The sequence below is a fragment of the Strix uralensis genome, chromosome 1 (genome assembly GCF_047716275.1).
Source record: "Strix uralensis isolate ZFMK-TIS-50842 chromosome 1, bStrUra1, whole genome shotgun sequence".
In the NCBI taxonomy this organism is placed as follows: Eukaryota; Metazoa; Chordata; class Aves; order Strigiformes; family Strigidae; genus Strix; species Strix uralensis.
The window spans coordinates 21,386,875-21,404,132 of NC_133972.1; the positions used below are offsets into that span (position 1 = coordinate 21,386,875).

The 17,258-nt window shown below is 47.5% G+C and overlaps 1 protein-coding gene across 1 annotated transcript; it reads left to right on the forward strand.

The window, feature by feature from the left end:
• Positions 1-1,474: 1,474 nt before the first annotated feature.
• Positions 1,475-16,288, forward strand: SLC25A38 (solute carrier family 25 member 38). The gene is made up of 7 exons (XM_074859073.1): positions 1,475-1,801; positions 3,350-3,471; positions 4,124-4,208; positions 4,729-4,908; positions 5,356-5,524; positions 6,139-6,305; positions 12,505-16,288. Exons 1-7 carry the CDS (start codon positions 1,733-1,735, stop codon positions 12,625-12,627), a joined length of 915 nt encoding a protein of 304 aa, XP_074715174.1. The 5' UTR covers positions 1,475-1,732; the 3' UTR covers positions 12,628-16,288.
• The last annotated feature ends 970 nt before the right edge of the window (positions 16,289-17,258 follow it).

A 17,258-nucleotide genomic window follows, 5' to 3' on the forward strand; every position in this document is an offset into this window, starting at 1 on the left:
TCCTACACCTAAAGCCAACAGTGCCTGGGCACCCCAGCTGCAGCAACCCCTGAGCAGAGAACAGTCCAGACCCAGACCATGGAGGTAATTTCTGTCTTCCCACCTTTTTAATAAAGAATAAATGTGTCTCCCACTTGGTGGCTGGAAAGCCACCAGAGCTGAGTTGTCTCCTTGCATCTTGCCAGGACAGTGACAGGAGGGGATGAGGCGCTCCCTGCTGGGTTTTTCTGCAGGGGTGACGCATGGAAATCATCCCTGCAAAGATGTGTGTGATCAGTGCTGCTTCACCTCCTCATTCATTGTGAGGCTTATTTTAAGGGAGCAAAACTCTTCCAGGTCCACAGCAAGCCAAGAACCTGGAGATTGCTGTTACTGCCAAGGTTTCATGCTGGAAGAGCTCTTTCTTGGGATGTGTGCTGTTTGACCACTATTGTTCAGAAAACAACAAAAGTGTGCAGTGTAGATCCACCCAACGACATGGAGGGAGAGGATCCAGCCACACCACCCTCAGCTCCGTACAGAAACATTTCAAATGCATCACTTGGGTTTGTCTGCCTTATTAGAATTGTTAAGCTACTGCTCTAAACAATCACTTAAACGTGTTTTTACTGTGTCTTCAAAGCAAAAGTCAAACAAGATGCAAACTGTGGTTAAAGTCAGAATTAGTTCTGAGAATAAAACACCCTCCTAAGTGCTCGGGTACCTACCCAGTCCCACCCAGCACAGCAGAAACACACCAGAGGAAACCACCCATAGGAGCTTTTTCAAAATGGCATGTATCTCCCAGAGACCTTCCTTATAGAATCAGTGATGATGTATTGGGTTTACATGGCAAGGTTTTGGCAGCAAGGGGGCTACAGGGGTGGCTTCTGTGAGAAGATGCCAGGAGCTGCCCTCATGTTGGAAGTAGCCAATTCCAGCCGACTCCAAGATGGACCTGCCGCTGGCCAAAGCCGAGCCCATCAGCGACACTGGTAGCGCCTCCATGATAACATATTTAAGAAAGGGTAAAACCCACTGTGCAACAGCAGCTGTGAGAGAGGAGTGAGAGTACATGAGAGAAACAGCCCTGCAGACACCAAGGGCAGTAAAGGAGGAGGAGGGAGGGGAGGTGCTCCAGGTGCCGGACCAGAGATTCCCCTGCAACCCGTGGTGAAGACCACGGTGAGGCAGGTGACAACCCCCCCGTGGGGGTCCACAGTGGAGCAAGATGTGAACTAGGAAAAGACGTACCAGAAGGGATTGGCGGGGAGCTGATCCTCTTTCCCATGAGTTAGCAGGGAGTCAGTTAATGAAATGTAAGACAGTCACTCCCCCGAGGAGGGAACTGCATAATGAGCGGAGATTGCGAAAGGGAAGAGCTTTTGCTACGGCGTGTGTTAGTTTCTCAGAGAAGTATATTCCCTCTTAAGGGGCTGCCATGTGGCCAAGCGAGCAAAGAAGAGAGTAAGTGGTTTGTGCATGTGACTATTGCTGCACCCAGGATTTTCTTTCTAGGAATAACCCAATTTAGCTGGAGCGCGACGTGTCTGCACGTACCGCCCCTTACTTGGCCAGGGCACGGCAAGCGGGCAGACGAGATTCTCAGAAAAGCAGCTCGTCAAAGGCGCTGCACGCTCCTCCCAGCCTCCTCCTGCTTTGCCGATAAGGAATGGCTGGCTCTGCAGGTGCAGCCAAGACGCACGGTCTCAGGGCTGACGCAGGGCTAAAATAGAAGCGCCTCACTCCTTCAATGCTGTGGAAACCCAGCCCTCCTCTGCTCCGGGCCCAGGATGTGGAAGACCAAGTGGAAACACTAGCGGTAAGAAAGCCTCAGGGAGAAGCTCAGGTTTTTGATCGCCACAGTCTCCACAACAAGACAGCTGGCGGGGGGGGGGGGGGGAGTGTGTGGCGCTGAGGGAAGACGTGAAGACTACCCATTATAAACCGTCCCCTTCCCGGTGCCCGTGCCTGACAGAGCCAAGAGATGCGACAGTGCGATCCCGGCGGGCTCCTGTCGGCTGTCGGCTCTCAGGCTCGGGCCCGGCGCTGGCCCGGGCCGCGGCCCGGCTGGGCGCGGCAGCGCAAAGCCGCAGCCAGCGGGCACCGGTGGGACGGGCGCGGCACGCGCAGGGTTAAGGGGAGGCGCATGCGCCCTGCGGGGCGGCGCTCTGCCCGCCCCCTCCCCGGATTGGCTGGGGGCTGGCCGCTCCGATTGGCCAGCGGGGGCAGGGCGCCGCCGCGTCCCGCCTGCCTGCCGCTCTCACTGGCTGTGGCGCGGTGCGGGGATGCCGCGGCCAGAGGCTGAGGTAGGGGCGCGCGGCCGGGCCCTTGCCGTGGCGAAACCCACCGTCCGCCCCGGGCGCTCCCAGGGGCAGCGCCCGGGCGGCAGGCGGTGGCGGGGGGCTCGCTCGCTGCGCCCCCTCCCCTCCTTCATCGTGTTCCGCGGCCGGCCGGCTCTGGGGAGGCGGGCCCCGGGGCGGCCTGAGGGACGGGCGGGACGCGCGGGCCCTGCTCAGTAACGCTGGGCCCGGGCATTAAGGCGGGAGGAGCCTGAGGGGCGGCCAGAGGGTCGTAACGGGTTTTCAGAGGGGTCCTCAAGTCTGCGGTGGGAGGCCGCTGTGTGCAGCTCACTGCGAAAGACGCGTTAGTGGCTTTTAAGTGTGTCCCTCCAGAGACCACCGTACTACAGGAATCTCCTCTGCCGTGATTCTGCTCCAAGGGGCGTAGAAACTCGTTTTTCCTTAACAAAAAAATAAAAATCACCCTGCTGTGTCGTTTGTGCCTCCTGCCTTACCACCCGAGAAGTGCTAGGAGGTGGCAGCTGGTGTGGATAGGAAAACCAGGTCTTAGCTGAGGAGGCCGTGCTGTGCTTTGGGTGTGTTTGAGCCGGGTTCGGGTGGTGGGCAGTTTTAAGGGAGAGAGAGCCCCACTAGTGCCCGTGGCAGTGCGGGCCCTTGGTGGGCAATGGGGAGGAAGGGTTGGAGGCACTGCCAGCATGGTGCTGAGCAGAGGTGGGTGGGATCGGGGCCAAGGCACAGGTAGTTGGTGGAGTGGTGGGAAGGGGGCATCCGTTTCCTTTGAGGTGGCAAATGGTCGCTAATACATTTGACATTCAGAAAACTCCAACCATCGAATTGCAAGGAGACTCTGGAACAATCTCCCAGGAAAGGCAGAGGGACCAAAAGCCACAAATAAAACTTGATCAGGCTCTGAAAGGTTTGAAAAAGTTTCCTGTGCCCTGAGCAGAAGCCCTTAGCATCTGGGGTCAGCTCGTCCTCCCTTCCTATAGCGTGTGACATCAGCTGCTATATTTCCTCTTGTTCTATTCCTGATTAAATGGCCATTTAAAGTTTTCTTCCTCTTCCAGATGCATCCAGTCCTAAAGGCCTTTGTGTGTGGCTCCATCAGTGGGACTTGCTCCACACTCCTCTTCCAACCCCTTGACCTGCTGAAAACCCGCCTGCAAACTCTGCAGCCTGCTGTAAATGGGTGAGGGAGTGGGGATGTATGCATGGGGGGGTTGGGGGTGCTCCACCATAGGCTTCTGCCTGACTTACTGCCAGGGGCTTGGAGTTCAGGGTTGTAATTTGGATACTGAGAGTCTTTCTGAAATAGGAGGTATGTTTTTATAGTATGGAGAAGGATTGATATTTTGCTTCAGAAGAGAGAAAATACCTGCTCTTGTGAATGCTACTTTAATAACATGTAACCTCAGCATATGTCTGTACTCATCTGAGAGACTGCTGTTTGCTGGAGACGCTGCTGTGCAGTTCAACGGAGTGTCTTCTGCCTGAAAAATCCTGGGTGGTTGTCACGTAACTTTTCCATGTGTGCAGCTGCTCACGTTTGCTTGGTGTAGTCAACCATGACTACATCTGCTGCTGCTAGCAAAGGGAGTGAGCCACTAAAAATGGTAGTGAGAGAGACCTCTAACGTGTGTTACAAATGGTGGGAAAGCAGAAGGTGATGGAGAAGCCCTGGAAAGACTGACCAAGAAAAGCAGGCTGAGTTGAGAAAGAGCACCTCTGAGGTGCTGGGGTTATGCACAGAGATATGAGTGAAAGGGGGTGGCTGCCAGAGTACATCTGCCAGAGAGCAGAAGCAGATCATCATTGCAGTTCCTGTCTTGTCTTCTTTTCAGGGCTGGTCGTGCTGGGATGGTAACGCTGCTCTTCAGGGTTGTTCGTACTGAGAGTCTTCTGGGGCTCTGGAAAGGTGTCTCTCCAGTAAGTAGCTGTTTAAACCCTGACTTCTAAAAATAAGTAGATAAATAAACCTACTGTTTATTACTAACTATGACTGTTGGGATTTAAATAGCAATCTCTTGTACAATTGTGAATGAAACCATGTGATTTAGATTAAATCCTATTTTAAGGAGCTAATGTTGTGAATTCCACTGATTTGGTCACAGCAGTCCCTGTGGTTTTGCAGTCCTGAGCAGCTGAACACTTGGATACTTTTGCAAATGTGGGGTGGCAACTGCACAGACTTCATTTTGGTTTGGAGTATCTTGTTCCTAGAAAACTGCCATTAATGCGTTAAATCCTGGTGTCATTTCAGTCAGCTGGCTGTTGGTGCCATAAATGATTTTTGCCTTGTCTTCTTTCCTCAGCAAGTTAGCTTTAGTGATTTTTTTTGTTTTCTGCAAAGCTTCATGTCAAGTTTGATGGTCTCTGAAATGTTTTGTAGTACATTTTGTCTTATGTGTTCTTTTTCTTTCTTCGTCTGCTTCTGTTTCTTCTGAAGTCCTTTGCAAGATGTATTCCTGGGGTTGGGATTTACTTCAGCACTTTGTACATGATGAAGCAAAAGTTTCTAGTGGACCGTTCACCCACAGCCCTAGAGTCTGTCTTTCTGGGTGCCACTGCACGTGCAGTTTCTGGGATTTGCATGTTGCCAGTGACTGTAGTGAAGACCCGATATGAGGTGAGTATGACTTTCTAATTAGTTCTCTGTCACATGCCTTCCTTGTGATGAAAAAGAAATTTTTTGTCTGGAGAAGGTTGCTGCCACTTGGATACAGCCAGGGATGTAGTTCTGATTTCATCCTGGTTCACACACTGCAGGAAATGCCACACACTGATATTCAGGTGAGAAGATGAAGGTGAAACAGAATTCACCCTGAGATTTTTGTTTCACTTGTATACAACGTTTGTGTAGCATCTTTCATATTTTACCCTCCTGAAGGATTGTTTTAAAGGCTGAGGTAGGTGAAACCCACTTTTTGCCCTGGGCTGTCCTCTGTGCGGCCATCTGGGGTGTCACACTGGGTGCATATTACAGTTTGTTTGGATGCTGTGGCCTCAGGGTGTGTGTGGGGCTCCTAGGCCTGTGCCTGGCACATGGATGGCTGACTGTAGTCTGCCCTTGCAGAGTGGAAGATTTGGCTATGGGAGTGTATACGGAGCTCTGAAGAATATCTACCAGACAGAAGGGCCTCGTGGCATGTTCAGTGGGCTCACTGCAACGCTGCTGCGGGATGCGCCCTTCTCTGGCATCTACCTGATGTTCTACACACAGACCAAAAAACTCACACCTCAGGGTAAGGCTGAACATTGGAGGCTGTAATGGAAAATGTTTCTCTTCTCACACCTTGCCCTGCAGTTGACTGCCTGCGTTCTCTGTGTATTGCCCTCTACCTCAGTAGTTAACTTATTGTCTTGTAGGGCTTTAGGTGGGACATTCACATCTTCCTGTGGAGAACTGTAGACCTGTAGCTCAGGTCAATGTAGAAATGGAAATGGGCTCTAAATTGACTGGTTGGCTTTATAAAGACTGATGCATAAGGTGGGTTAGTGAACAATTGAAAGAGAGGATGTGTTCAGCAGTGTTTTCTGCTGCTGGTTGTCTTGTATCCTGATCGGTTTCCACTAAACTGGGGCTTCTCTGATGTTAGAACTGGCTGGGCAATGCTTGCACAATCTTTCCCTTTCTGAGTTCCTGTCAAATTCCGTTCCCTAGCAGGCTTTTTAATAGTGCTAACTTTTGACTTGTAGCCACTTTCCCTCTTGAAACGTTTCTCTACCCTGCATGGATTTTAACTTCTCTTAGATTCTTGACCTTGACTTAATCGTTCAATAGCTTTTCACTTTGTCATACAGCAGGAGTGTTCCTGGCCTGTTTCGTGTTTAGTGCATTCCCTTTGCTTTGTTGCAGACCAGCTGGATCCAGTGCTCATGCCCTTGCTGAATTTTGGCTGTGGGATCTTTGCGGGAATCTTGGCCTCACTGGTAACGCAGCCTGCTGATGTCATCAAAACACACATGCAGCTGTCCCCCCAAAAGTACCACAGGACAAGCCAGGCTGTTGCTTTCATCTACAAGGTGAGGTGAATCTCTTCTAATATGCACAATCACAGCCTCATTTCTGATCTCCTTGTCCGAAGCACAGCTATGCTAAGAAAGTTGTTGCCTTTTAAAGGAGTTGAACAAATGTGACTGCTTGACATGCTCTTGCAGTCAGGCTAATTAGTGTCAGCATTTTCAGAAGCTGAAGTGGGTCATGCTGTGGGACACTAAGGCTTAATCTCTTGTCACCGGTATATGTGCAGACCTGTTCAGTAATACCTGGGAAGTATTCTGGTTGATGGTCTGAAAACAGATGGAAGCACCATTAGGGTCGGAATGGTTGACTTCGGTGCCCAGGAAGCTGATGGAGCAGCTCATCCTGAGTGCTATCACACAACACGTGCAGGACAACCAGATGATCAGGCCCAGTCAGCATGGGTTTATGAAAGGCAGGTCCTGCTTGACAAATCTGATCTCCTACGACAGGGCGACCTGCTTATTGGATGAGACAAAGGCTGTGGATGTAGTTTACCTTGACTTTAGTAAGGCCTTTGACACCGTTTCCCACACGTTCTCCTGGCGAAACTGGCTGCTTGTGGCTTGGATGGGCACACGCTTTGCTGGGTAAAAAACTGGCTGGATGACCGGGCCCAAAGAGTTGTGGTGAACGGAGTTAAATCCAGTTGGCGGCCGGTCACGAGTGGTGTCCCCCAGGGCTCGGTTTTGGGGCCACTCCTGTTTAACATCTTCATTGATGATCTAGACAAGGGGATTGAGTGCACCCTCAATAAGTTTGCAGATGACACCCAGTTGGGTGGGAGTGTTGATCGGCTCGAGGGTAGGGAGGCTCTGCAGAGAGACCTGGACAGGCTGGAGCGATGGGCTGAGGCCAACTGTAGGAGTTTCAATAAGGCCAAATGGCGGGTGCTGCACTTGGGCCACAACAACCCCCAGCAGCGCTACAGGCTTGGGGAGGAGTGGCTGGAGAGCTGCCAGTCAGAGAGGGACCTGGGGGTGTTGGTTGACAGCCAGCTGAACAGGAGCCAGCAGTGTGCCCAGGTGGCCAAGAAGGCCAATGGCATCCTGGCTTGTATCAGAAATAGCATGGCCAGCAGGGACAGGGAAGGGATCTTACCCCTGTACTCGGCACTGGTGAGGCCGCACCTCGATTCCTGTGTTCAGGTTTGGGCCCCTCACTACAAAAAGGACATTGAATGACTCGAGCGTGTCCAGAGAAGGCCAACGAAGCTGGTGAAGGGTCTGGAGCACATGTCGTACGAGGAGCGGCTGAGGGAACTGGGGTTGTTTAGTCTGGAGAAGAGGAGGCTGAGGGGAGACCTCATCGCCCTCTACAACTACCTGAAAGGAGGTTGCAGAGAGCTGGGGATGAGTCTATTTAACCAAGTAATAAGTGATAGGACAAGAGGGAATGGCCTCAAGTTGTGCCAGGGAAGGTTTAGGCTGGCTATTAGGAAGTATTTCTTTCCAGAAGGGGTTGTTAGGCGTTGGAATGGGCTGCCCAGGGAGGTGGTGGAGTCCCCATCCCTGGAGGTGTTTAAGAGGCGGGTTGACATAGCACTTAGGGATATGGTGTAGTTGAGAATGGTCAGTGTTAGGTTAATGGTTGGACTCTTCAAGGTCTTTTCCAATCTAGATGATTCTGTGATTCCTTGCTTTTCCTTGTTATTAGAGGGGCCATTGTCACTACTCGAATCTGTTTCTTGCTTCTCTTGAATGGATTACAAGGCAGTGAACTTGCTCCCTGATTATTCTTGCCATTCCTTGTTGGTCTCGGTCCAGCTGAGATCAGGGCAACACTCAGAAAATGACAAACTCACACCAGTTTGTTGAAGGGGGCCATTGTCAAGAGCAAATGCCACCGCACTGTCTGTAAGCTCCCAATTTATTACCACTTGTTTACATTGGTTTGTTTTTACTTCTGCATCCTACTGACCTTCAAGTTTTACCTGTTTACTGCTCACACGCTCACCATGTGCTCTGCAGGTGGTGTTTTTTACTGCTGTTTTTCACACAACACAGTGTTACATAATGCTGCCTCAGTTTCCCACAATCATTCTTCTAACCTCAAGGTCAGTTTACATTTTGCTAACCACCAGTTCTTAATTCCCACATCTCCCCCTTCTTTGTTTTGTAGCTTCGTTTCCATGGCGATCATTGCAATCAGTTGTGGTTCAGCCTTCCGCACTGTGGATGTCAGGCGTCATACGTGTCACAGGATGGAAAATCCTGTAAAACAAATCAAACATCCCAGGCCTGCTAAAACCCACATCTGTAGGTTCAGACCCGCAAATTAATGCCTAGGGTTGAGCCATGATAAACTTTTGCCTAACTCTCTCATGATGTCATCATGCATTAATTTCAAGGATGCCAATTAAACTCAGACATCAGAGTGAAAAGAATAGGCTGATTTCACTACCAATAATTAAAATATAACTAAGTACTACAAATATAAGCAGTAAGAAAAATACAAAGTAGTACACTTACTTATTACTATATATAATTAAATAAGGCAAATGCACCTAATCATTACTACACAATGGGGTACTAATATCCAGATCTGCAGTTGCTGGGGAGCCCCAGTTGCAGCGAGGTTTTGGAGTACCTTTCCCTGCAAGTGGGAAGTCCTACACGATGTGTCCATCCATAGATGAGGCATCCAAAGTTGCAGCCAGTGGGTCAAGCCTCATATATCCAAATCAGCAAGCCAAAATAACTGGCACTTTTCTTTGGGTGGAAACATCTGGTTTCATCCTCCTGTTGGATTCCACTCAGCCTGGCCAGTATTTGGGGTGGCGGGGGGGGGAACCAAGGGAGTTTCTAACAAGGTCAAACACTTGGGTTCTCAATCTTTAACACTGCTAAACAAAGAAAGTTGGATCTATGTCTCAAAGTAAAAATTACTGTAAGATTATGGCTAGATACATTGGCCGTAGATAGCTAAAATATTGAGGATCTGTAATGATGATCTGATATCGGCCACTACTGTTGCTTCTGTTAGAATTGATGGAGTACAGTTTTAAATGGCAATGAAGTACACAGTGGTGGAAAATTGGCACAGAACCTACAAGCATTTCATCTTATTCGTGCCTTTCTTCCAGCTAACAAAATATACAGATGAGTTGCACAGACGATCTAAAATACAGGTGCTGTTGTGACTGCACACATGGACCCCCTCCTCCTGTGGACATACACACAGGGGGCCATCCGCATACAATGTTATATTGGCAACATTCAAATGATAAGACTAATTCTCTGTGTCTCGAGGAGGAAGCCAAGCCCCTCCAGTCCACGGTGTGTCATTATTGGCTACTGGTACATCGGGATCCCACCGCTGCCACCATGTCTTCTGCCTTCTGTTGTAGTTGTTTTAGACTTCCCCAAGTCATAGCTGCAGTTGCCAAGTTCCTAGGGGAATGTAGCCTATGTGTCGATTCCTGCATCGTCAGTTGAGGGGTCTGCGGCATCGGGTTGGAGGGTTGCCTCTTTCAGATCACGATATGGCTTGACTTTCCTTGGTGGTACCCACCTAGGACCTGTGGATGATCTGCTGGTCCTCTCCAGGTCGCGTCTCCTTCAGGATCCTTATATAAGACCCGCGGTTTAACTATAGAGTCCACTGTGGTGCTAAAATGACATTCTGCTGCTGTCAAGGCAAAACGATTTCTGTTTAAAAAATTAAGGGTATATAAAGCCATTGCCAGCTGATTATGTGGCGTGTCCGGAGAATTCCCCCTTCTTTCTTTTAAAATCAAGGCTTTTAGTGTAGCATGTGCACATTTGACTATTGCCTGTGATGTGGGGCTAAGAGGAATACCTGTCTTATGCCGAATCCCCCATTGCTGCAAAAATAGTTGTAAGTCTGCCACCTTCCGTCTCTAAAATCCACCGTCATTCTCCAGGATCCGTCACTTTTCTTGACAGGCCTTATCGGATTGTTCCAAGCTGTGGTGGTTGGCTTTAAAACTCCTACATCTAAAAAATCTTTAATTGTCTGTAATATCTCTTCATGTCCTCCCAGAATTCTATATTTCTTCATCATGACTAACTTAGTTGCAGCTGGAATCTGCACGGGAGGCATTTTTACTCCACCAACCATAACAGGTCTGGCACTAATGTAGGGTTTAACTCCAAATTGATACTGACCATCAGAAAGATTTAAAGTTAGTCCTTTTAGAATGTCTATACCTATTACATATTTAGGAACGGGGACAATCATGACTATATACAATTGTCTTGGGAGGTTTCCTATTTTCATTTCTATTTGTGTTTGCACAGCTTCAATTTGTTTTCCTTCCAAACCTGTGATAATTACAGGTTGTCCTTTAAATTTCCTGGGATTCCCATATATCAAGGAAGCTTCCGCTCCAGTGTCAATCAGGGCATTTACAGTTTGTGGTGACCATAATATTGATTCCCCTCCCTTGCCTCCTGCAAAGGGAACAAGTCAGAAAATGGTGACCAATCCTCTTTCACTCCCGGAACTGTTGATCCACCACAGGGGCCCTCCATGAGCAGATGGAGGGTCCTGTTGAGGGTCAAGAAGGGGTGCCGGAGGCTGAGTTGAGTTGTCCCTGAATTCTTAGTTTTAGAACTCTGCACTCTCTTGCTAGGTTTATTCAGCCCTCTCTGTGTATATATTCGCCACAGCTCGTCAGTTGGAACGCCATCATTTTTTTTCACGAGACATGCTGTCTTTTAACAAAGCCATAAGCATTTCCTTACAAGAACTCCTGTTTTCACTGCCTTTAGGGCTGTCTTGAGCGTCTCAATTCCCTGCACTCCCTCGGGGGCCCCACATTGGGCGCCACTTCCTTCCTTTGCATACGAGCACGCCACCATCAATTTTTCACAGCTCACATGGGGCACCATTTGTCGGTCTTGATCCAGCTGAGATCGGGGCGATGCGCTGAAGAATGACAAGCTCACACCAGTTTGTTGAAGCGGGGGCATTGTCAAGAGCAAATGCCACCGCACTGTCTGCAAGCTCCCAATTTATTACCACTTGTTTACATTGGTTTGTTTTTACTTCTGCATCCTACTGACCTTCAAGTTTTACCTGCTTACTGCTCTCACGCTCACCATACATTCTGCAGGTGGTGTTTTTTACTGCTGTTTTTCACACAACACAGTGTTACATAATGCTGCCTCAGTTTCCCACAATCATTCTTCTAACCTCAAGGTCAGTTTATATTTTGCTAACCACCAGTTCTTAATTCCCACAATTCCTCAGTCCTCTTACCTGTTTTCAGAAAATTACAGATGATGGAGAGCAAGCTCAGAGTACTGGAGCACAAAGATCTCTCCACACAGACCCGCTTCATGTTTCAGGCTGGTGAATGATTTCACTTCAGTTCTGTCTGTTACGTATTCATTTTTATACTGGTAGTGATGGAGAGCGCTTAGTTTATTTCATCTGAACTTTATTTCAGCTTAGTTTAGCTTAGTACGTAGGCTTGGAGGAGCTGTGCCTACAGCTGCTGCCGCCTCTGGTTTATCAGTGTAGGCACATCTGTGGTTACCACACTGGGGCAAAAGATTTCTTTAGTATGTAGTGTGAAATGCCGGTTTCAGATACAAACCAGCTACAAAACAATTATTTGCCCTTTGGACACTGAAGGAAACAAATGCCCAGATTTGTATCCCAGAAATGGAATGGAGATGTACTCAAAGCCCACCTTTCCCCTTCTGCCCTCAGAAAGGTGGATCTTGGCAGGTTTGCTTTGTTTCCTTATTGAAGTCTGTTCCTAAACAGGAATCTGTTTATTTGTGCATGGACTTTTTTTTGTGCACAGTACATTTTTCTCATATCAGAATGGTTTTTTACTTCAGTACTTAACAAATCTCAGTTTTTACAGAATAGCTAAGTGACTTTTCTAAACATGAAGCTCTAAACGAAGTCATTTTCCTGAAGTGTCTTGAAACCGTTATACCTTTGCCTTCTCTTTGTTGGGTTTGAGTGTGGCTCTTCCCCTGCATTGTCCCCATCCTGGCATTCCCTTCTCCACTCACTGCTCTTCCTGCTTTCTTGGGTAGCCCTGCAATTGCACAGGGCTCTTCCTAAACATTAAATGCTTATTTAAGCCTGGGTCTTTCAGAAACCGATCCGGGTCTGAGCTGAAACATATCCTGTGCTGTTCCACATAATAAATGATGAGAAATTAAAACACTAGAGGCAGATTGTGATGGATTGCTGTTTCTTTATCTCCTATTGCAGGACTTTGGGTTGGTCGGCTTTTTCCGAGGTGGTGTGCCACGTGCCCTCAGGCGGACTCTGATGGCAGCAATGGCGTGGACCGTGTATGAACAGATGATGGAAAAAATGGGCTTGAAATCTTGACTGACTTGCACAAGAAATGACCAGCTTCACTCCTCCTTCTTGCTGTGATCAACTGGCACTAGGAAGTTCCCAGTTCCACAGAGGAATGAGCCTTGCTCAGCCAGGAGGAAGAAAGCCTTCTGAGACAGGGGATTAGGCCTTTTGGCAAGTAGAGGAAAGAAGGATCTGATCTTTGCGTCATTTGATCAATGCATTCCAGAAGGACTGCACTTGCAGACTGCCATGGGAAGTGGCAGGGTTTCCACAGCCTTGTAACTATGCTGAGAGAAAAGCCCCTTTTAAAATAGCTCTGTGCTTGCCACCTTTATGCAGTGAGACATTGCTGAGCAAAAATGTTTGAGGAGAAAACAGTGATTGCAGAACCTGCCAGCCTGTTCCTTGCTGGTCTGGCCAGTAAGGCCACAATGACCCACTGTCTGATGTAGATCCTACATCCTTACATGCTTCGTTCTCACAGGGGAACGTTGCAGACCATGGTGGGAGACTGGAGGTGTCTGCTTATATCGCAGGAGTAGGTGGAAGAGAAATGAAGTGCTGAAGGAAGGCTGGGAACATGGTCTCTGTCATCACTTTCGTACTATGCATGATAGCAGAGAAGGTGACTGGAACCTCCTTGCTGTGTCATGTGTTATTACATAATTGAGCATCTTAATACTCTTGAAATGTGCTTCTGCCTCTACAGCAGTGTTTGCACAGGAATTAAGAAGCATAAGGCACTTTAGAGTTGATTGCTACCAAAGTTCTACTTGTTCTCTAAGAAACATTTTTCCTGCTGGTCTGACTATCAGGAACGCTCAAGTATTTTTTTTATCCAGTTGTACTAGAGACTTGCTTCCTATTACTCATTTGTTAATCCCTGATCAGCACCCTCAGTGTGAGCTGGTTCTTAGATGTACCTTTTAGGGTCATAGTTCATAATGCATAAATGTATAATGGAAGCAGATGTAGATAATGACACTTCAGATTTCCCTTAAAAGTTGCTGCTGATTGCATGTGGAGTATCTTTGGGTTTGGAAAGAAAAGGCTGCTCTTTTTTGTAAGCTTTCTGCAAAGTTTGAGACCTATGAGTGTTTAGTAGGGAACTTTAATTCTCTTTGGGCTCCACACAGACCCTTCACAGTTTCCCAGCTGATGGTTTTCTCTTAGCAGGTAGTCCATATTTCAGTATTCCTGAGTTTAGGCGTAGAGATAAATACACTTTTTTCATCCACTGTGCCTTCTTCCTCATTCCTACTTTGTTACACAGACCTCGTAGCATGTGCTGTCCAAACTTGGGTACAGCCTGCTCCCCTCTTCACTTGTGCCTCTGTGCTGGCTGGCTGGGGTGGGACTCTTGCAGCTCTGTTGGTGTTGCCACAAAGCTGGGCATGAAAGTGTGCACCCTGTTCTGTAGTGTGCCTTGCAGAAAACGTAGTTTTTGGCTTTTATTTTCTTAAATATCTAGGGATGTTACAATCCACTTTAGAAACAGAGCAGATGTCTCTAAACATGAAGACATGACACTAGCTGTATGAACAATCAATACTACCTACCCATTGTTTGTAAAATTTAGAGCATGATTTGCACAATCGCTGCCTGCCCTGGCAACCACCTGAGCACAAGAGTAGAGGCGACGTCGGTTGTAAAAGATGTTCTTCACCAGATTCCAACTCCAAGAGGGTTTGATGGAAGATGTGAAAGTTAAGTCTGAGTAAAGTGTAAGGGGACGGGCTGGAGGCTTGGAAGATGCTGCCTGTTTTTAGCCTCAGCCCATCTGCAAGGGGAGACTGGCGCCACGCAGTGCAAGAGTCTCCATGGATGGTGGGGGGGGGTCCCGTGCGCACATGTCTACACATGTTAACAGTAGAGCACCGCATCAAATCATTCCACGTTGTGACTGACAAGCTGTCACATTCCCTCTGCTGCTTCTCACTGTCAGGCACGTGGGCACATAATTTGCCAAATCCTAAATATGAAGAACTGTTCCTGTCTTTTGCTGTCCCTCCTACCCTTAGTGACCTGGACTCATGGGAGTGCATGAAACAGTGGTAACTGCACATCCTGCAGTGTGTTATCCTGAGCACTACTGGCACAGAGAGCTGGAGAGCTAAGTCTAGGATTGCTGACCTGGCGGAGTAAGGTGGCAATTACATCAGTTGCCTCGTTTGTCTTTTATTCCCCTATGCATAGGATCAAACCAACCTATTGTACTGGAAGCCTGAATTTATTTGGGGCTTTCTTAATCTGGTGTGTGAGTTGGATCTGTTGATCATCCTGGGCTGTGGCAGTCCAGGGCTGTGTATGGTGTCACCTGCAAGGTGCTTCACGAATATTTGGTTCCTGATTTAGCAATGGCAAAGCAGTGTGCAACTTGTGCAGACAGAAACTTAGGCACTTAAAAATGAGAAGAATGCCAGGTGCTAAATCTTGAATTAAGCAATGTCCTCATCAGAAACCTGAAATGCAGGAACACTTCAGTGGCTTTTGTGCCCTATACTCCTTAACAAAGGAAGAACTAGAGAATATTCCAGTATGCTGGTGTTTTAAAGTCTACAGATTTTTTCTTTTTGAAAGCCTGGATTCAGGCTTAAAGCAGTGTTAGCTTTTCATTTGGGAAAGTTCTTCCATTCTCCTTACTTTGTGGAGAATGAGGAGGCTCATTGCTGTCACAGTAGAGTGAAAAGATACATGCTTTTGACTTGTAAATTAGCCTGGGCTTCTTTGAGTTTGAGAAATAATCTAAACTGCACTGTGTTTCATCAACCCTTGGTGCTGCAAATCCAGAAACTTCTTTAAGTGTGAGTTGGGGAGAGTGAGTTTTGCAGTGCAAGTTTGTTGTTTGTTTTTCTTTATTACTTCTTTTGTCAGGTCTCTCATATATGGGGGAAAGGAAAGCCTGAAGTTCTGTTTCACTTTCTTCTGGAAGTTGTATCGCACAGGCAGGCACAAGATTGTTTCTCAGCTCTGAGCCTTACCATCCTTCACCCTTTTCCCCTCTTCAAAAACATTCTGTTTCTAAAGTGATTTATTGAAGTTATTCTTGATAGCTATAGCAAGTCAAGAAAAACAAGTGTGTGGACTTGAAGTTTAGATATATTGCCCTTGAGGTTGTATGCTTCTAATTAACAGCAAATGGTCACTGTACAGCCTAAATGCAAAGCAAATCAAATAAAAGATCTGGCACAGGTGCTTAATCACCTACCTGCAGCATGCCAGCAATTCCAACACTAACAATCCCATCAGATAATCATTTACTAAGCCATCTTAGCTTGGATTCCAGAGAAGGTGGTCTGATCCCTTCTGTATACGGCAGGATCGCAGTCGGATCCCTCTCGGAATGACCTCTGTTGCTGGCAATACACTGTCAGTGAACGTGCATTGTCTCTGCTTGCCCCTGCAGCTGTGGTGTAAGAACACAACTGGTTAACATGTTGAGGCAGTCAGTATTTAAGTGAGTTTTAAGGACACAAGAGAAATAGTCTGATTATTTATGTTTTAGAAACTTCACATTTCCTTTCTTTCTGTGCTGGTGATTTTTTTTTTTCTTGCACTGTTTAAACAGAACTGGAGCTTTGGAACATTGGATAGGTTTGAGTATTTTGAGTGTTTATGTGTCTATATAAAATATTTATGTGAGAAGGTGTATTATATGTTTCTATTAAAAACTGGTTGCCAGAATGAACCATGTCATCTATTTTAGTGTTCCTTTAAAAAAAAACCCCAAACCAATCAAACCCACAAGGGATGGGATGGAATAGAGGCTTAAGAAAGTAAGAGAAGTTTCACAAGAGAACAGGACTATTGAATGAGTTCCAAGCCCATCCAAGGCAATGCATATTCTCTTTTTCTGTGGGGTGTAATCTACACAGGCTGTGCCGATACAACCTAAATCGGTTTTACTTAAATGGGGAAAACACAGCAATGGGGAATCTTGTCTTTTTCACAGCTTCCTCTGCCTGCCTGCTGTGTGTAAAGACTGATGGGAATCGAATCTCCATACTAGCTGGTAAAACACCCGCCTTTAGGACAGTGGGGTTTTGAGCACTCTGGGGAGAGACTGTTTTTAATCTCCTGCCAAGCAGGTTTTTGCTACTCAGGCAGTCTGATCTCAGCAGGGGATGAGAGCTTGTGCCTGGGACATAATCCTCTGCTGGAAGGAGTAGTGCAAGGTGATGCTGGATTGCTGGGATCTCCTCCTGCTGTCAGAGCATGGAACTGGGATTCAGTAGCAGGCAGGTTGTGCTAAGCAAACCACTGGTGATGTTGATACCGAGATGTACATCTTCCAGATGTGAAGGTCCCAAACCCTTCCTCTTTTCAGATGTTGCCTAGATGATGCATTCTTATATGGAGCAATTTTCACAGAGAGTTATCTGTGTGTAACAGAGGTACCAGACAGTCCTGGCGTGCAGCCTCAGTGCAGGTACCTGATACCATGTTAGGCTGGCGATAGTGCCCGCTCTTGCACGCAGGGCTCCCCAGAACTCTCCTCCTGCCTTGGAGAACCACCTTGGTGTAGAGGGTGTTTCTGCTCGTGCTGCCGACAGCTGCCCCAGCTGTGAGAAGAGATAGCAGACAAGCTCCCTAACCCTCTTGGGTAGTGGAGGGTGGGAAAGATAGAAAAAGCACAGTTTAAAGGCACTGTTCTTGTA